Below are 18,725 nucleotides of genomic sequence, written 5' to 3'. Positions count from 1 at the left end.
AACAGTGGAACCAGACAACTTCGGACAAAGGGAGTGCTGATGAAAATAGAGCAGGGAGTATGCCTGACTGAGGGTGACGACGCTGTGCCGGAGGCCCCAGACCTGAGCAGCCAGAAGCCAGAAACACGCAACAGAGGGACCAGCAGCTGCAGAGACCGAAGCAGCAGCTGCTGGATGAGCTCCAGGAGCAGAGGGGCAGGGAGGCTGCAGAAGACACTGGAGAGGTGGCTGGAGCCGACTCACGCAGGGCTCCGGCTGAGTGAAAACTTTGAACTTGGTGGTAGGTGCCATGGGCAGGGCTGGGCAGTGTCTATGAGGGCAGCGATGGGATCTGATGTACATTTGAGGTCACGGCCGCTGTAGGGTGGAAACTGCAGCCAGTCCCGCTACTATACAGACAGGCACAGGAGGCTCGGAAAGGCTCAGGGCTCCACTGCAGCCATCCGCAAGCTGGCGGCACACCATCTCTCAGCCCCAGAAGCCTGGTGCAAAGACTCTTCTACTACTGGTCCCTGGAGTCGCGTGGCTGGGCGCAGGGTTGGGGGTTAAGTCCAGCGGGCCTTGAAGTCTGAGTGTACCAGTGGCACCCCGGAGCCCGGCAAGGACACACTGGTGTCTGGCCACGAGGGTTCTGCCGCTCTCCTCTGAGGGTGGAGGCTGACCACGAATAGCATTCAGCCCAAGACGACCGCTGTTTGGTAGGCTCGGCATTTGTTAACTTCTGAAGTTAATTTAGTACATAAAAAGCAGGCATTTGAAGCCCACATTTGCATGTTCTCCTGAGAAATCACACCTGCTGCTGCACAGCCCACAGGTCACGTTCTCACATTTGACAGCAGCTCAGTGGGACCTGCCCTTCCCAAGATGGTGCCTGTGCTCGCCAGTCTCCCCACCCTCCCAAACATGCCTGCCCACTGGCTCCAGGGGAACTGAGGCTGGGGCCTTTTTAGACAAGCCTCAGACCAACGTCCCTGGCTACGGATCTAGAACCAGCAGTGGATTCAGAGCTTGGCCAAAGTATGTGCTTGAAGCAGGGCTGTCTCCAGCCCAAGGCTGGACTCAGAGCCCTGCCCAAGGCACTCACATCACCAAGTCCCACACACACACTCATCTTCAGGGCTCCAGGAGCCACTCGTGTGCCCCCAACCCCGGGTGATATGTGTCCTCACATGTCAGGCAACACTCATTTACCTGCCCAAGTTTTGCAGGAGCCACAGCAAAGAAGAGACGTGCTAACATGTGCCAGAAAACAGGCTAGAAGGAAGTACTGGCACAATGCCAGGCACAGAGGAGCCACCAGAAAGCGCTGAATGGATGAATAAGCAAGTGAGGAATCAATGGATAGATAAATGTAGGATAGATGGATGAATGTTTGGATGGTGGATAGATGGATGAGTGGATGGGAGGATGGATGAATGGATGGTTGGATGTGTGGATGGACGGATGGGTGGATGGATAGATGTGTGGATGGGTGGATAAATGGATGGATGGTGGATGGATGAATGGATGGATGGATGGACTGGGTGGATGCTGGATGGGTGGATGGATGGATAAATGGATGGATGGATGGTGGATGGGTGAATGGATGGATGGATGGATGAATGGATGGATGGATGGTGGATGGGTGAATGGATGGTTGGATGTGTGGATGGATGGATGGGTGAATGGTGGATGGGTGGATGGATAGATGTGTGGATGGGTGGATAAATGGATGGATGGTGGATGGGTGAATGGATGGATGGATGGACTGGGTAGATGCTGGATGGGTGGATGGATGGATGGATGGATGGACTGGGTGGATGGTGGATGGGTGGATGGATAGATGGGTGGATGGGTGGATAAATGGATGGATGATGGATGGGTGAATGGATGGATGGATGGACTGGGTGGATGCTGGATGGGTGGATGGATGGATAAATGGATGGATGGTGGATGGGTGAATGGATGGATGGATGGATGGACTGGGTGGATGCTGGATGGGTGGATGGATGGATAAATGGATGGATGGATGGTAGATGGGTGAATGGATAGATGAATTGGGTGGATGGATGTAGGGGGAGATTCCATAAGTGCCGAGGCAGGAGCAAAAGGCCTCAGCCTATTTCCATATAAATAATGAAGAAGAAAGTAACTAGAAATATAACCATAGTAGTTATTAGTTATTCATATGTGATCTTAGTTATTCATAGGTGATCTTAATTCCTTTATTAATGCCTATCAGGTCAGAAGTGTGAACCTGGGGTTCACATTGTGAAATGAATGACACTAAGGCAAGATGCTCTAAGCCCTCTGTCACACCCACATAAGGGCTGCTGGAGGGTGCCTTGGCTGAGCAGTAGCGCCAGCGCTGGGAAAGCACCCGCTGTTTAGCCAGCTAGGGAAGGAGATGTCCAAAATGGCCCAGATGTCTCCTTCCCGGGGGAGTGAGGAGAAAACTCCGCTCCTCCATGCTCTTGTGGGAGGCCTGACGGCTGCCAGATGGGCCCGCAGACATCCAGGGGCTTAACTGTCTCTATGTGATGCTGTGCTGCAGTCGTCACGTTCCATGTCCACTCTCATGCTCTGCTTCTGCACCTGGCTCCTTTTTTCTTAGAAAAGATAATCAGTAATAGTAACATAAATCTTAATGTTTTAGTTCTTTCTTAATAAGTATGGAAAAAGTGTTGAAGCATTATGCTCCTTACCTCACTTTGGGTGCCAGAAATTCCTGAGCCCCCACCTGAATGACACGTGATGTACTTGATCCTATCCCTGTGACACCCTATGTACCCTGCCCCCAGTCTCCGACCACCAAGATCACACCCTACCTACCCTGCCCCCAGATTTTCAACTCAATAAAAGTGAGTGTCCCAGCATTTGGGGCAACTGCTGTTCTCCGGGATTTGGGTAGCAGTGGACCCCTGGGCCAAGACTCTCTTTTCTCAATCTCTGTGTCTTGTGTCTTTTATTTCTACAATTTCACTTCTCCTCACCAGCCGGGAGGGGCTCACAGAACTCTGTAGGGCTGGACCCTATAGATGGATGGATGGATTGGGTGAATAGGTGAATAGATGGATGGATGGATGGATGGATGGATAGATGGATGGATGAACAGGTGGGTGGATGGATGATAGATGGATGGATGGTGGATGGGTGGGTGGATGGATGTGTGGATGGGTGGATTGGGTGGATGGATGGATGGATGAATGTGTGAATGGATGGGTGGGTGGATGGATGGATGGATTGGTGGATGAATGAGTGAATGGATGGATATGTGGATGGGTGGGTGGGTGGATGGATGGATGGATGGATGGATTGGGTGAAATAATGGGTGAGTGGAGGGATGTGTGGATGGATGGATGCTGGATGAATGGATGGATGGATGGTGAATGAGTGAGTGGATGTATGGATGAATGAATGGATGGATTGCATGGATGGATGGATGGATAAATGGATGCTGGATGAATGGATGGATGGTAGATGGTAGGATTGATGTGTGGATGGATGGATGGATGGATGGATGGATGGTGGATGGGTGGATGGATGTGTAGATGGATGGATGGATGTATAGGTGGATGGATGGATGGATGGATGGTTGGTTGGATGTGTGGATGGATGGATGGATGGTGGATGGGTGGATGGATGGATGGATGGGTGGATGAATGGAAGGATGGATGGATAGATGTGTGGATAAATAGATGCTGGATGAATTGATGGATGGTAGATGGCAGGATTGATGTGTGGATGGATGGTGGATGGATGTGTAGATGGATGGACGGATGTGTAGATGGATGGATGGTTGGGTGGATGGATGGATGGTTGAATGGATGGATGGATGGATGGATGGATGGATGGTGGATGGGTGGATGGATAGATGGGTGGATGAATGGAAGGATGGATGGATAGATGTGTGGATGAATGAATGCTGGATGAATGGATGGATGGTGGATGAATGAGTGGATGTGTAGATGAATGAATGGATGGATTGGGTGGGTGGGTGGATGGATGGAGGGATGTGTGGATGGATGGTGGATGGATGGATAGATGGTAGATGGATAAATGGATAGAAGGATGGATGGATGTGTGGATGGGTAGATGGATGGATGCTGGATGAATGACTTGACAGATGGATGGATGTGTGGATGGAGGATGGATTGTTGGATGGATGGGTGGATGGATGGATATAAGTATGGATGAATGGATGGGTGGATGAATGGATGGATAGATGGGTAGATGGATGGGTGGATGGATGGAAAATAGACTGACAACTGGGTCTTTTTGCCTCCAAGCAGAGTGGGCCTCAGGATCAAGTTAGCAGGGGTGTTCATGGAGGAGGTAAGGGGGTAGTGGGAGGTAAATGTGATGCCTTCTGACCTGAAGACATTCTCACAGCAGGCAGTTCACCACCCTCACTCACACAGCCCTGGCAGAAGAGCAAATGGCAAAGAGACAGCTTACGCCTGGAGACATGGGACCAGCCCAGGCATTTTTGCCTGGCTTCCTCAGAAGGGGTGGTGTCTGCTACCCCTGCCAGAGCCTGCCCAGAATGCAGCCACAGAGCAAAGGCTCAGTAGACACTCAAGTCTGATTTCCTCAGCCCTGCCAAGTAATGTATTTACTGTCTTCCATCTCCCTTCCCTTCTTCCCCTCCCCCCACACAATTTTCATTAAAGTATAACACACAGAAAATTGCACAAAAGTGCACAGTCAACTTCCACAAAAAAATAAAAACACTTTTTGGGCTGGGCACAGTGGCTCATACCTGTAATCCCAGCACATTGGGAGGCTGAGGTCAGAGGATCACTTGAGTCCAAAAGTTCGAGACCAACCTGGACAACATGGCAAGACCCCGTCTCTACAAAAAATAATTTTAAAAAAAAAGCTAAAAATTAGCCAGGTGTGGTGGCATGTACCTGTAGTCCCAGCTACATGGGAGGCTGAGTGGGGAGGATGGCTTGAGCCTGAGAGATCAAGGCTGCAGTGAGCCGTGATTGTGCCACTGCACCTCAACCTGGGCAAGAGAGGAAGAATGAGTCTCCAAAAGAAAAACAAAAACCCACTTCTGTAGCTGGGACTCAGACACTGAATGTCATCGCACATCCTAAGTATCCGCCCGAACTCCTTTCTCCCAGCTGTTGCCACTGCCGGGACCCGGCCCCAACCTCTGCCGTAGAAATTCTTTCCCCTGCTTTGGCTTGTTGGTGGCTGCTGCCCTCTGCTGGCTGCCTGCAGGAGCTGCACTCAGGGAAGGGCAAGGCTCCGCACCTGTCACCCACCTTACTTAGTTTTGTTGTTAAGACAGAGTCTTGCTCTGTCGCCCAGGCTGGAGTGCAGTGGTGCGGTCTCAGCTCACTGCAACCTCTGCCTCCCAGGTTCAAGCAATTCTCCTGCCTCAGCTTCCCGAGTAGCTGGGACTACAGGCACCCACCACCATGCCCAGCTAATTTTTCTATTTTTAGTAGAGACGGGTTTCACAATATTGGCCAGGCTGGTCTCAAACTCCAGACCTTATGATCCACTCACGTCAGCCTTCCAAAGTGCTGGGATTCCAGGCGTGAGCCACCACACCCGGCCATCCTTAGCTTTCTATTAGGCTGGTGCAAAGCTGCAATTACGTGTGCACCAACCTAAAATATTTGCCGCGGTGGCAAATGCACCAACTCTGTGGCCCAAAACATGAATTTATTCCCTTACCGTAGGTCAGGTGCAGGCACAGGTCTCACTGGGGTAAAATCGACCTGCCGGCAAGGCTGGCTGCCACTGGAAGCTCCAGGGGAGAAGCCATCATGCCTTCTCTAGCATCCAGAGGCCCCAGCCTTCCTGCCTGTGACCCCATTGCTGGCCACATCTTCAGACTGCCTCTTCTCTGGTTCTTCTGTATGAGGATTCATGATTAGACTGGGTCTGTGAGGATAAACCAAGAAAGAAAAAAAAACCCAAAGACACTGAGACGATACAAAGAAAAAAAGCAGCAGGACCGGGCGTGGCGCTCACGCCCGTAATCCCAACACTGAAAGGCCAAGGTGAGCAAATCTCTTAAGCCCAGGAGTTCAAAACCAGCCTGGCAACAAAGGGATACCCGCCTCTACAAAACATGTAAAAAACAAATTAGCTAGATGAGGTGGCGCACCAGCCTGGCTAACATGGCGAAACCCCATCTCTGCTAAAAATACAAAAATTAGCCAGGTGTGGTGGTGGGTGCCTGTAGTACCAGCTACTCAGGAGGCTGAGGCAGGAGAATTGCTTGAACCCAGGAGGCAGAGGTTGCAGCAAGCTGAGATCGTGCCACTGCACTCCAGCCTGGATGACAGAGAGAGACTCTGTCTTAAAAAAAAAAAAAAAAGACAAAGGACTTGAAAAGACATTTCTCCAAAGAAAATATATAAATGGCAGCTAGACCCACAAAAAGATGCTTAACATCATCAGTCCTTCAGTGCAAATCGGAACTATGAGACACCATCATACACACCCATTAAGATGGCTACTATCACAAAAAAAAAAAAATGAAGCCGGGCGCAGTGGCTCATACCTGTGAGCCAGCACTTTGGGAGGCTGAGGTAGGTGGTTTGCTTGAGCCCAGGAGTTTGAGACCAGCCTGGGAAACATAATAAGACCGCCTCCCATCTCTACAGAAAATGTAAAAATTAGCTGGGTGTAGGCCAGGCACAGTGGCTCATGTGGTAGCTCACGCACTTTGAGGGGCCAAGGTGGGCGGATCACATGAGGCCAGGAGTTTGAGACCCCCCTAGGCAACATGGTCAAACCCCATCTCTACTAAAAATACAACTAAAGTCAGGTGTGGTGGTGCACGCCACCCCAGCTATTCAGGAGGCTAAGGCACAAGAATTGCTTGAGTCTGGAAGGCAGAGGTTGCAGTGAGCCGAGATCATGCCACTGTACTCCAGGCTGGGTGACAGAGTGAGACTTTAAAAAAAAAAAATAGCTGGGTGTGGTGGTGCACACTTATAGTCCCAGCTACTTGGGAGGCTGATGCAGGAGGATCACTTGAGCCCAGGAGGTTGAGGCTGCAGTGAGCCATGATTACGCCACTGTACTCCAGCCTGGGTGACAGCAAGAGCCCCTATCTCAAATTAAAAAAAAGAAAAGAGAAAAGAGAAAGTAATAAGAATTGACAGGGATGTGGAGAAACCGGGACCCTTGCTGATAGGGATGTAAAATGGTACAGCAGCCACTGTAAAAAGAGTTGGTGGTTTCTTTTCGTTTTTTTTTTTTTTTTTTCTTTTTGAGACGGAGTCTCACTCTGTCACCAGGCTGGAGTTGAGTGGCGAGATCTCAGCTCACTGCAATCTTCACTTCCCAGGTTCAAGCGATTCTCCTGCCTCAGCCTCCCGAGTAGCTGGGACTACAGGCATGTGCCAGTGTGCCCAGCTAATTTTTGTATTTTTTTTTAGTAGAGGCGAGATTTCACCATGTTGGCCAGGATGGTCTTGATCTCTTGACCTGGTGATCTGCCCACCTCGGCCTCCCAAAGTGCTGGGATTACAGGCGTGAGCCACTACACCCAGCTGAGTTTGGTGGTTCCTAAAAAAACATGAAACATAATCCAGCAATTCCACATCTGGGTGTATCCCCAGAAGAAGTGAAAGCAGGGACTAGAACAGATATTTGCACACCCATGCTCATAGCTACATCATTCACACAACTAAAACATGGAAGCAATCCAGGTGTCCATCCACGGATGAACGGATCAACAAAATGTGCTCTCTCCATATGATGGAATATCATTCAGCCCTTAAAAGGCAGGAAATTCTGACACACACTACAGTGTGGATGAGCCTCCGAAGACATTACACTCAGTGAAATAAGCCAGTGCGCACCTGTAGTCCCAGATACTCAGGAGGCTGAGGCAGGAGGCTCAGTTGAGCTCAGGAGGTCGAGGCTGCAGAAAGCCACGACTGCACCACTGCACTCCAGCCTGGGCAACAGAACAAGACCCTGTCTCTCTCCTTTTGATTTGTGTAGAAAAAAGAAAATAATTTTTTAAAAAAATTTTTAATAAATAAATAAATAAAGACCCCCGTCTCTAAAAAATAAAAGATAGGCTGGGCTCGGTGGCTTGGACCTGTAATTCTAGCACTTTGGGAGGCCGAGGAGGGTGGATCACTTGAAGTCAGGAGTTCGAGACCAGCCTGACCAATATAGTAAAACCCCTTCTCTACTGAAAACACAAAAATTAGCGGGGCACAGTGGCTTTTAATGGATCCCTTTAATCTCAGCTACTGGGGAGGCTGAGGCAGGAGAATGGCTTGAACCCAGGAGACCAGAGGTTGCAATAAGCCAAGATTGCGCCACTGCAGTCCAGCCTAAGCGACAGAGGGAGACTCCATCTCAAAAAATAAAAATAAAAATAAATAAAAGATAAAATAATATTAACAAGCCAGTCATGAAAAGACAGAATACTGCAGGATTCCACTTACACGAGGCCCCTAGAGTCATCCAATCCATAGACACAGAAAGTAGAAGGGTCGGTGCCAGGGGCTGGGGGAGGGGATAGGGCATTATTCAATGGGTACAGTTTCAGTTTTGCAAGACGAAGAGGTTTCTGAGATGGGTGGTAGCGATGGAGGCAACAATGTGAATGTACTTAACGCCAGTGACTTGTTCACTTACAAAATGGTTAAGATGGTCAATGCAATGGTGTGTACACTTTACCACAACAAAGAAAAAGGAAGGCCGGGCACAGTGGCTCACGCCTGTCATCCCAGAGCTTTGGGAGCCAAAGTTGCGGGATCACCTGAGGTCAGGAGTTTGAGATCAGCCTGGCCAACATGGTGAAACCCCATCTCTACTAAAAATATAAAAATTAGCCAGGCGTGGTGGTGGGCACCCATAATCCCAGCTACTTGGGAGGCTGAGGCAGGAGAATCACTTGAACCCGGGAGGTGGAGGTTGCAGTGAGCTGAGATCGTGCCACTGCACTCCAGCCTGGGCTTCAGAGCGAGACTCCATCTCAAAAAGAAAAAAAGGAACCGTCAGAGGCCAGAGCCAGTCCGGGTGGGGACTCCGGAGGCCAAGTGACCCTCCCCACCACTCAGATGCCCCCCACAGCCCAGGGCTTAGCCCACACACATGCTGGACTCTCGCAGCCCAGCCCCTCTTCCAGCCTGCTCTAGGATGGCCAGACCTTCCACCTGCAGGTGGCTGGGCCAGACTACTGCCCAGCACACGTGCAAAGATGTCCTGGAGGCATGGGGACTCTGCCTGCTGACAACCCTAGACCCGTCTCCCCCAGAACAACCTTCACCGGGGCGGAAAGATGCTGCTGCTGTGTTATGCATGCCCTGGGTTCCTATGGCTTCCATTCTCATTGTCTTTCACCCTCACTGACTTAGAACAGACCTGAAGGCAGCTGAGGCTGTGAATGTGGGAGCCACTGGCCTTCCCAGACAAACCTCAGTTCAAGCCCCCATCACTGAATCCAAAACCAGCAGGCACAGCAGAAGGCACGAGAAGGCAGACAGAGAAACAGAACCAGAGAAAAAAATAACGGCAGACTTAAGAGGTGACATATTAATAGTTACTTAAATGAAAAGGCTCTTAGTTCACCAATTAAGTCAGAGATTGCCAGTGTGCATTAAAATACACAAACACACGCATGCATGTGCACACACAGAAAACCCAATTTGCTTAGCCAGGCATGGTGGCATGCACCTGTAGTCCCAGGTACTCAGCAGGCTGAGGCAAGAGGACCCCTTGAGCCCAGGAGTTGGAGGCTGCAGTGAGCTATGACAGCACCACTGCATTCCAGCCTGGGCAAGACAGCAAGATCCCATCTCTTTAAAAATAAATAAATAAATACCCAACCGGGCCGGGCGTTGTGGCTCACACCTGTAATCCCAGCGCTTTGGGAGGCTGAGGCAGGCAGATCACCTGAGGTCAGGAGTTTAAGACCAGCCTGGCCAACATATAGTCAAACCCCATCTCTCCTAAAAAATACAATATTAGCTGGGTGTGATGTCGCATGCCTGTAGTCCCAGCTACTCAGGAGGCTGAGGCAGGAGAATTGCTTGAACCTAGGAGGTAGAGGTTGCGGTGAGCCGAGACTGCGCCACTGCACTCCAACCAGTCTGCCTCAAAAAGAAAAAAGAAAAAAAAGTGTGTATATATATAGATATATAAAATAAAATTCATATAGCAAGACAGAGGCCCTCGAATAGCTAAAATAATCTTGACAAAGCAAAATAAAATGGGAGACATTGCTCCAGCCAGTATTAAGGTTTACCATATGGCTGCACCAACCGAGAAAAGGCCACATTGGTGCTTTCTCAGCCTCCTTCAGTGGCTTCTCCACATCTCCCAGTCCCTTAAAGGCGGAAATCCCTCGGCTTAGCTGTTGGTCATCTTTTTCCTTTTGTTGAGACACGTTCTCACTCTGTCACCCAGGCTGGAGTGCAGTGGCATGATCACAGTTCACTGCAGCCTCAACCTCCTGGGCTCAAGGGATCCTCCCACCTCAGCCTCCCCAGTAGTTGGGACTACAGGCATGCAGCACCACACCCAGCTCATTTTTTTAATTTTTTGTAGAGGTGAAGTCTTACTATGTTGCCCAGGCTGGTCTCAAACTCCTGAGCTCAAGAGATCCTCCCACATTGGCTTCCCAAAGTGCTGGTATTACAGCGGTGAGCCATCGAGCCCAGCTGGCCATCCAGTCACCTTTTCTGCCCCTCTTCATAGGTGACTGCACTCTGTTGGTTCTTTAAACACAATCTATCTGCAGGCGACTCTCAAAGTCAGCTGTCCCAACCCGTCATCCCACGCTTCTCACTGATCCGTCAATATCTCCACCAAAGTTTCATCCTGTCTTGCCTTTAAAGCCTAGAGAGGACTGCACTCATGCTGAACTCATGCATGCACTCAACCTCCAGAATTTTGACTACTAAGGAAGCACTCCATCACCCCCTGTGACATTTCCTACCTTGGTCTGTGCAGAGTTTGCCTGGTTCCCATGGTTTTGGAAGCCTTTCTTCCCCCGCATTGCTGAGAGTCTGGGTTGGTTTATTGCTTGAACCAGGTGAGGCTCAGCTCTCAATCCCTCTGAGGCCACAGCAACCAGGCAGCAGGGACATGCCTCCTCATGAGAGAGGACTGGAGATCACCCCAGAGGGGAATGGATCCCTTCATGGTTGCCAAATTTGTTGGAAACAGATGGTTGGTGCTGTAAAGAAAAATCAGCACTGAGACAAACGATCTCCCAGCAAGGCAATTTTATTTTCTGCAGAAAGAGTGTTGTTAGTTATCTTGCTGTGAGAGTACAACAAACAAAGGAAAAGCAGACATATTTATCCCTTACACATTTGGGGTCAGCCTTACTGCTGTGTCTGATCTCTGTTGGTTGGAGCCAGACTTTACAATCTAAAACTGAATGTGATTGGCTAATAACTTAAAACTTTCTTGAATAGGTAAAGGCACTGGAGAACAAAAGGAAAAGAGGAAGTCTAAATAAGGAGGGGACAGGAAGTTGCTTGTGAAAGGACTTAGAAAAGTAATAGCACAAATATCTCGGTTAAAGTACAAGGACACAGAATGTACTACATGCCTGTGAGCATGTCTAACAGCTACACAGGATAGGGCTTAACGAAGAGTTCTTAGTGGCCGGGCGTGGTGGCTCATGCCTGTAATCCCAGCACTTTGGGAAGCTGAGGCGGGCAGATCACAAGGTTAAGAGATCAAGACCATCCAGGCCAACACGGTGAAACCCCGTCTCTACTAAAAAATACAAAAAAATTAGCTGGGCTTGGTGGCATGCTCCTGTAGTTCCAGCTACTTGGGAGGCTGAGGCAGGAGAATTGCTTGAACCCAGGAGGCAGAGGTTGCAGTGAGCCAAAATCATGCCACTGCACACCAGCCTGGCACCTGGTGACAGAATGAGACTCTGTCTCAAAAAAAAAAAAAAAGTTATTAGCAAAAAGCGAGAAGGCTTTGAACAAAGTCTTTACAACAAACTATTATTTCTAACACACGATTTATTCTTTAACAAGGAAAGAAACTTTAAAGAGAAACTTTTCTACTTTCTGCACAGGGATGAGCCATCGAGCCCAGCTGGTCATCCAGCCACCTTTTCTATCCCTCTCCATAGGTGACTGCACTCCGTTGGTTCTTAAAACACAATCTATCTGCAGGCAACTCTCAAATTCACCAGTTCAACCCAGACCTGTGTCCTAACCCATCACCCCATGCCCCTCACTGACCAGTCAACATCTCCATCAAAACGTCCAATAGGTATCTGTATTAGTTTTCTGTTGCTTATAGCAGAATACATGAAACAGAATAATTTACAAAGAAAATAAATTTCTTTGTAATAATAATTTACAAAGAAAATAATTTACAAAGAAATAAATTTTTTTTTATAGGGTCTCGCTCTGTCACCAAGCCTGGAGTGAAATGGCTCAATCTCAGCTCACTGCAATCTCTGCCTCCTAGACTCGAGTCCCACCTCAGCCTCTTGAGTATCTGTGACTACAGGTGTGCCCCGCTGGCTAATTTTTTCCTGTATTTTTTTGTAGAGACAGGGTTTCACCAAGTCACCTGAGCTGGACTTAAACTCCTGAGCTCAAGCTATCCAACTGCCTCAGCCTCCCAAAGTGCTGGGATTACAGGTGTCAGTCCCCAGACCTGGCCCAGAAATTTCTTTCTTGTAGTTATGGAGTCGGAGAAGTCCAAGGTCAAGGGGCCACATCCGGGAAGGCTCTTCCTGCTGGTGGGGGCTCTCTGCGGAGTCTGCAGAGTTTTCAGGCAATGCAGGGTATCTCGTGATGAGGGAGCTGAGTGTGATCCTCCCCCATAATAACCCATCTGTCCATTAACCCATTAACGGAGGAGACAAACATGCAAACCACAGCAGCATCTCACACCCACACTCACACCCACACCCACACTCACACACCCCGAGCCAACTTTGGTCCCCCTCAAGCCCGCCCCACCCACACCGTACCAGGTTCTGTCAATGCACACCCCCAATCTAAAGAAAGCTGCCCCCTCTCACCACCTCCACTGTTACCTGCCCTCTGGTTCGAGTACACTGCCTTTCATTAGGATTATTGCAGTCCTCTGGCTTCTAACCAGCAACCAGCGTGATCTTTAAAAATGTAACTCTGAGGTATGAGAATCGCTTGAACCTGGGAGGCGGAGGTTGCAGTGAGCCAAGATCTCACCACTGCGCTCCAGCCTGGGTGACAGAGCAAGACTCCATGTCAGACAAAAAAAAAAAAAAAAAAGAAGAAGGTGAATTGTATGGTATGTGAATTATAGCTCAATTAAAAAAAAAAACCTAGCTGGCATCACCCCCTGTCCCCACCCTGCAGTAAAGCTGTTCTTGCTGGCTGATGAGGGCTTTCCTAGTCTGCACCCCCTCCTCACCTCCAGACCCATGGCCTTGCTGCTCCTGGAACCCCAGCCTTCCTGGTGCCTCTGCTCTTCTGTTCTCTGTGTGCCCAACTCTTCCCCGACACGTAGGTACCTGGCGCCTCACAGCCTTCACCTGCACCTTTACAGAGACCCTATCAGACCACCAGGCCCCCACCTTCCACATGCCCACCCCATGAACAGACTCCCTTTTCCCTGGCTCTCCTTAATTTCTGGCATACTATACGATTTCCTTATTTTTACTTATTTTTATTTTTTAATAGAGACAAGGTCTCGCTATGTTGCCCAGGCTGGTCTCGAACTCCTGGGCTCAATCAATCCTGCCTTAGGCTCCCAAAGTGCTGAGATTGCAAGCTGAGCCACCGCGCCCACCACAACCTTCTCTTCTGGAGAGTGTCGCTTTTGTACTTATGATGTAAACTCCGGGCACGCAGGGACCCTCTCGCTTTGTTCACTAATTTATCCCTAGCCCCTACTACCTGGCACGGTAGGCGCTCAATGTTGATTGAAATGACTGTTACTTTAGAAAGCAAATATTATTTAAATCACATTTTTAAACGCAAATAGACTTCTGGGTAGTGTTTTCTGTACAGACAAGAAGTCCCCAAGGGCACCAAAGAACGCATTTTCCACGTCTGTCCCTAAACGGGAATGCCTAAGTAACATCAGTCACTAACACACGTAAGGTCACGTGACGTCCGGGCCGGGCCGACCCCACCCCCACCCCCACCCCCCGCCCCGCCCCGGCCCTGCTCGCAGTAGGGCCGCACCGCGGTAGGCAAACAGGTAGACTCGGCAGAGGCGCGACCACCCTCACTGCAAAGAGCTGAGCCACCGGCGGGGTCTCCGGACATTCAAGGCCCCACTTCCCACCCGGAAAAGAGACGATTCGCTGGGCGCAGGTGCAGAAACCGCGCCCATCCGCTGCGCCGCCACCCAGGGCGGAAATGGCTACGACTTCGCTTGGGGCGCATGCGCGGGTCCCAGAGTTCTCGCGAGATAACTGTCGAAAAGGCGCCACGGTGGATTTCCGGTATTGGATTTGGTACAGCAGTGCCGGGCCGGGGGCGAGCGCGGGTGGAGCCTAAGCCGTGGGCCAGTGGGCAAGTGGCGAGACCGGGCCAGTGGGCAAGTGGCGAGACGTGGCCAGGGTTAGCGAGCCGAGGACAGCGGGCGCGCGGAGGATCGGGCGGGGCCGCAGCCCCGGCCGCCTGCAGGCAGCGCCATGGATCCGTTCCTGGTGCTGCTGCACTCGGTGTCGTCCGGCCTGTCGAGTAGCGAGCTGACCGAGCTCAAGTTCCTGTGCCTCGGGCGCGTGGGCAAGCGCAAGCTGGAGCGCGTGCAGAGCGGCCTGGACCTCTTCTCCGTGCTGCTGGAGCAGAACGACCTGGAGCCCGGGCGCACCGAGCTGCTGCGCGAGCTGCTCGCCTCCCTGCGGCGCCACGACCTGCTGCGGCGCCTGGACGACTTCGAGGCGGGGGCAGCGGCCGGGGCCGCGCTGGGGGAAGAAGGTGGGCGCAGGGCTGGGGCGGGGGAGCCAGGGCCGGATCGCCGGGCTGCAGGTGCTGCGAGGCTCCTCCCCTTGGCCTCCAGACGCGTCTCCTTTGCCCGGTTTGATTTGCGTGGGTTTTCTCTGTACAACCCTGGTTTTGCTGATGGGAGAGCCAAAAACGCAGTAAAGTTAACTTATTCAAGGTTACAGGACATGGACATGCACAGTGCTTTTTCCTCCACCCCATTCTGTCTGGGTAAATAAGAAAACTCACTTTAGAAAAGGTGAGGAGGAGTCAGAGAAGGTGCGGACAGAGGTTAGATTAGCCTGCTCCCATCATCTCCCTTCTGCCTCGGAATTTGCCCAGCGAATGCCCTTCACGGCTGTCTGAGAGTAGTACTTCATTCAGTGACTCTTATCCAGGGCTGACAGTGTGCCGCTTACCCTTCCAACTGTCAGACAGACTCTTCACCATAGCCCTGTGGCTTGGATGCTCTTATCTATCACTGCTCCCATTTTACAGAGGACAGGACTGTGGCTCAGAGGTTAGGTGGCTTGCCGAAATGCGCAGCCGATAACTTAACAGCTAGGCTTGAACCAAGCAGTCCGGCCTCCGGATGGGTGGTGGTAGGCACTGCCCTGCCTCTCTGATCAAGTTCATTGTGGACTGGCTTCCTGCCCTGCTCTCCGTCACTCCCTCTCCACCCTCGCCTGTGGCTTGCAGCTGTTTCCAGGATAAAAATGAGAAACCCTGAGTATAGCAGGATTTCTCAGCCCTATCCCCTTGTTCTCAGAGGCGGAGGAAGAGGCTTGGGAGTGGACTGGGGACGTCCCTCAGAGGCGTCGATCTGTGACGTGCAATCAGCCATTCAGTCACAAACCAGATGGGGCATAAATGAGACGCCACGGGTCTCACTCTGTAAGGACTGGTGCCTGTTCAGGACTAGGTGGACAGAACAGCTCTCTGCCTGAAAGCAGTCAAGTCCAGATTTTAAAAATACATCAACAGTGCTGAACAAACAAAACGGACGTAGAAAAATCGGGTTTCAAGGATCTTTAATATCTGGAAAAACATTTGCATTTTAAAGGCGGCCCACGAAACATAGCTGACATTTGAGATACATGTGTGCTTGGTTTTATTTATGTAGTTACTGTGTGTTGGAAAACATACACCAGAAGGTGAACAGTGGGTATAGGCAGGTTGATAGTGGGCGACTCTGCCTTCCTCCTTTCCAGAAGTTCAGCATAACGGTTAACCAACGGTGGCCTCTGGCGCCACACCGCCAGGGTTTCAGATCATGGCTCCGTCATCGTATAGCTACACAATCTCAGGAATGTCAGTCGGCTTCCCTGTGCCTCAGTTTCCTTATCTGTACAGTCATGGTAGCACGGTGCCAAGCCCACAGGGCTATCAGAGCTGCGGGAGCTGGTCCGCCTGCCTACGGTGTCTCAGAATTGCCAGGAGACGTCAAGCCATTTCCTGTCCCTGTCCTGCCTCTCCTTTCTTCTTTCCACGTTCCAGAAATGGCCTTTTAGAGTCCTGTGACCAGCTTCCTGATCTCAGTGGTGACTTCAGCAGATGAGGAGTATGGTAGCCAGGGACGAAAGACTGGTGGTCAGTCAGGGCAGCTTTCAAAATAAGAAGTGGGGTGCCTACTGGTTTCCTGTGATTGCCATAACAAATTATCACAAATCTGTGGCCTAAACCAACGGCAATCTACCCTCGGTCTGGAGGCCAGAAGCCTGAAGGAGCAGGATGTCTCAGACACACACATCCTCAAACTGAATGCCCTTGGGGGAGACCCTTCCAGGTCTGCTTTGTGGTGGCTGCAGGCATTTCTTGACTGTGGCCGCTTCCCTCCAGGCTCTGCCTCCGCCTTCACCCGGCCTTTCCGGTGTGCTTCCTACAAGAATGGCTGTCCTGGTAGCGTCCAGGTAACCCAGGGTGGTCTCTCAAGACCTTCAGCTTGCCTTCGTAAAGACCCTTTTTCCTAAGAAGTTAACATGCATGGCTTCAGCGATTTCATATGAACATACCTTTTTGAGGTGACATCATTCAGCCTGCTCTAGGGCAGGATGTGGGATCAACCCTATTCCCTCCGACAGCTCCCCAGCCCCTCCATCAGTGTCTCCTGCCCTAGGTAGGTGGCTCCACTACACCTTCCATTGGCAATTGAGTCTTCATCGGGCACACCTCCGAGGATAGTATTGGAGAGTGGGGGGTTTGTCTGAGGTGGAATCAGGCCACTCTTGGGCATTCGGTGACAGCCCCTCTGCTGCCAGGTGACTAGCCTCTGCAGAGGACCTCATGTAGGTACCTCTGTCCACGCAATGTCAGTGGCAAAAAGCCCTGGGGACAAGTGTGGGATTGCCTGTCTCCAAACTTCTGTAAACCGTTCTGTTCCTTCCCTCCCAGACCTAGGTGCAGCATTTGACCTCATATGTGATCACGTGGGGAAAGATTGGAGAAGACTCGCTCGTCAGCTCAAAGTCTCAGACGCCAAGATCGACGGCATCGAGGACAGACACCCCCGCAACCTGACAGAACGCGTGAGGGAGTCGCTGAGAATCTGGAAGAACACAGAGAAGGAGAACGCGACGGTGGCCCACCTGGTGGGGGCTCTCCGGGCCTGCCAGATGAACCTGGTGGCTGACCTTGTGGAAGAGGTTCAGCAGGCCCGGGAGCTCCAGAGCAGGAGTGGGGCCGTGTCCCCGACGTCATGAAACTCGGACCCATCCACCTCCGAAGCGTCATGACGGGCCGCTGCTTGCCCTGGTGGACCACAGGCATCTGCACAGCCTGGACTTGGGTCTCAAGGAAGGTAGCCCGGCACTGAACACCCAACAAGAAGCCAGGCCAAGGGAGCCACAGACCAGCTGCTTCTGAACTCAAGCTGCACTTCTGGATGCCTCTCCCGTGCCAGGCCGGGCTTGGCACTGCGCAGATATTTCCATTTATTCCTCACCATCACTCTGAGCAAGATCCCGTTGTCCCCATTCAACGAGCTCCTGCGGGAGTAGTTGGAAAGTTGGAACCATGTCCAGCACAGAGGAGTCTGTGCAAATAAGCAGTCGTACTGTATGTTATTCCACAGTGGAGGGGACCAGCTTGGAGGCCCAGGAACTGGAGCGAAGCAGAGAAGAGGGGAGAGCTGGGATTTGAACCCCCACCATCCGGCTCCAGCACATACGCTCAACCACTGTGTCATTCTGCCCTTGCCATGGACAGAAAGGGTGATTTGTCCCATTTCCTTGGAGGCCATCAGGGCAGACCTGGACAGTAGGATGAGGTCAGGTGGCATGGTGGGGAGATGCATTCCTGGGATAGGAGTGGGGAGGCCTGGTTGGCTGTGGTCCAGCTCTTGGCCCCTGCGTGAGTTGAGTCTCCTCTGAGACTGCCAAGTAGGGGCAGTGATGGTTGCCAGGACGAATTCAGATAATACCTGTTAGGTGCTCATGGGAGACTGGCAGCACTCTCTAAATCTTCCTTCTTACAAGGATTATGGGTCCTGTGATTCTACAGTTTCTTACTATTTTGTATCAAATTCACTCTTTCCAATAACAGAATTGTCAAGGCAGTGGGATCTTGTATCTTTAAAAAGCAGGCCTCTTGTTTCTAAGGTAATCCTATTAAAACACATGACTTTACAACTTCCATATTACAAGGAATTTTCCGTTCCTGTTGGTGATTCTTTCATCTCAGATATGCCAGATATTCCCAGCACAGCGGGTTTCGGGGTCCCTGTCAAGGGCTGCAGCCTGGGAGGACATGGCCTGATTTCCTGACAGCTCACTGGCTGCTGATGAGCAGCAACTGCCCGTGGGAAACGGTGGTCTGCTAGGGCGGCTCGTGCCGCTTTTAGAATCTGCC

The 18,725-nt window shown here is 51.1% G+C and overlaps 1 protein-coding gene and 1 long non-coding RNA gene across 3 annotated transcripts; one reads left to right on the top strand and one right to left on the bottom strand.

Annotated features, from left to right (window-relative positions):
- Positions 1 to 9,878: 9,878 nt before the first annotated feature.
- Positions 9,879 to 14,261, bottom strand: LOC105717686 (uncharacterized). Of its 2 annotated transcripts, none has more exons than XR_010340209.1 (3): positions 14,133 to 14,261; positions 10,916 to 11,155; positions 9,879 to 10,071 (listed from the first exon to the last, which is right to left on the bottom strand). It is a non-coding gene; the product is annotated as an uncharacterized LOC105717686 (long non-coding RNA). The 2 variants fall into 2 exon arrangements; XR_010340208.1 differs by having other exon boundaries at positions 9,880 to 10,067.
- A 326-nt stretch (positions 14,262 to 14,587) lies between these two features.
- On the top strand, positions 14,588 to 18,523 carry FADD (Fas associated via death domain). Its single transcript, XM_012452988.3, has 2 exons — positions 14,588 to 14,873; positions 17,271 to 18,523. Exons 1-2 carry the CDS (start codon positions 14,588 to 14,590, stop codon positions 17,576 to 17,578), a joined length of 594 nt encoding a protein of 197 aa, XP_012308411.1. The 3' UTR covers positions 17,579 to 18,523.
- Positions 18,524 to 18,725: the final 202 nt, after the last annotated feature.

The sequence above is a fragment of the Aotus nancymaae genome, unplaced genomic scaffold (genome assembly GCF_030222135.1).
Source record: "Aotus nancymaae isolate 86718 unplaced genomic scaffold, 86718_ANA_hifiasm-v0.15.2.pri h1tg000106l, whole genome shotgun sequence".
Classification (NCBI taxonomy): Eukaryota; Metazoa; Chordata; class Mammalia; order Primates; family Aotidae; genus Aotus; species Aotus nancymaae.
This window is presented reverse-complemented; position numbering and strand designations above follow the sequence as displayed.

Excerpts from the sequence above, each read along its gene's own strand:
- FADD (XM_012452988.3), top strand. The coding sequence starts at position 14,588 with ATGGATCCGTTCCTGGTGCTGCTGCACTCGGTGTCGTCCGGCCTGTCG. Across the intron at positions 14,874-17,270 it reads GGCCGCGCTGGGGGAAGAAG|ACCTAGGTGCAGCATTTGAC; the intron begins GTGGGCGCAGGG and ends CTTCCCTCCCAG.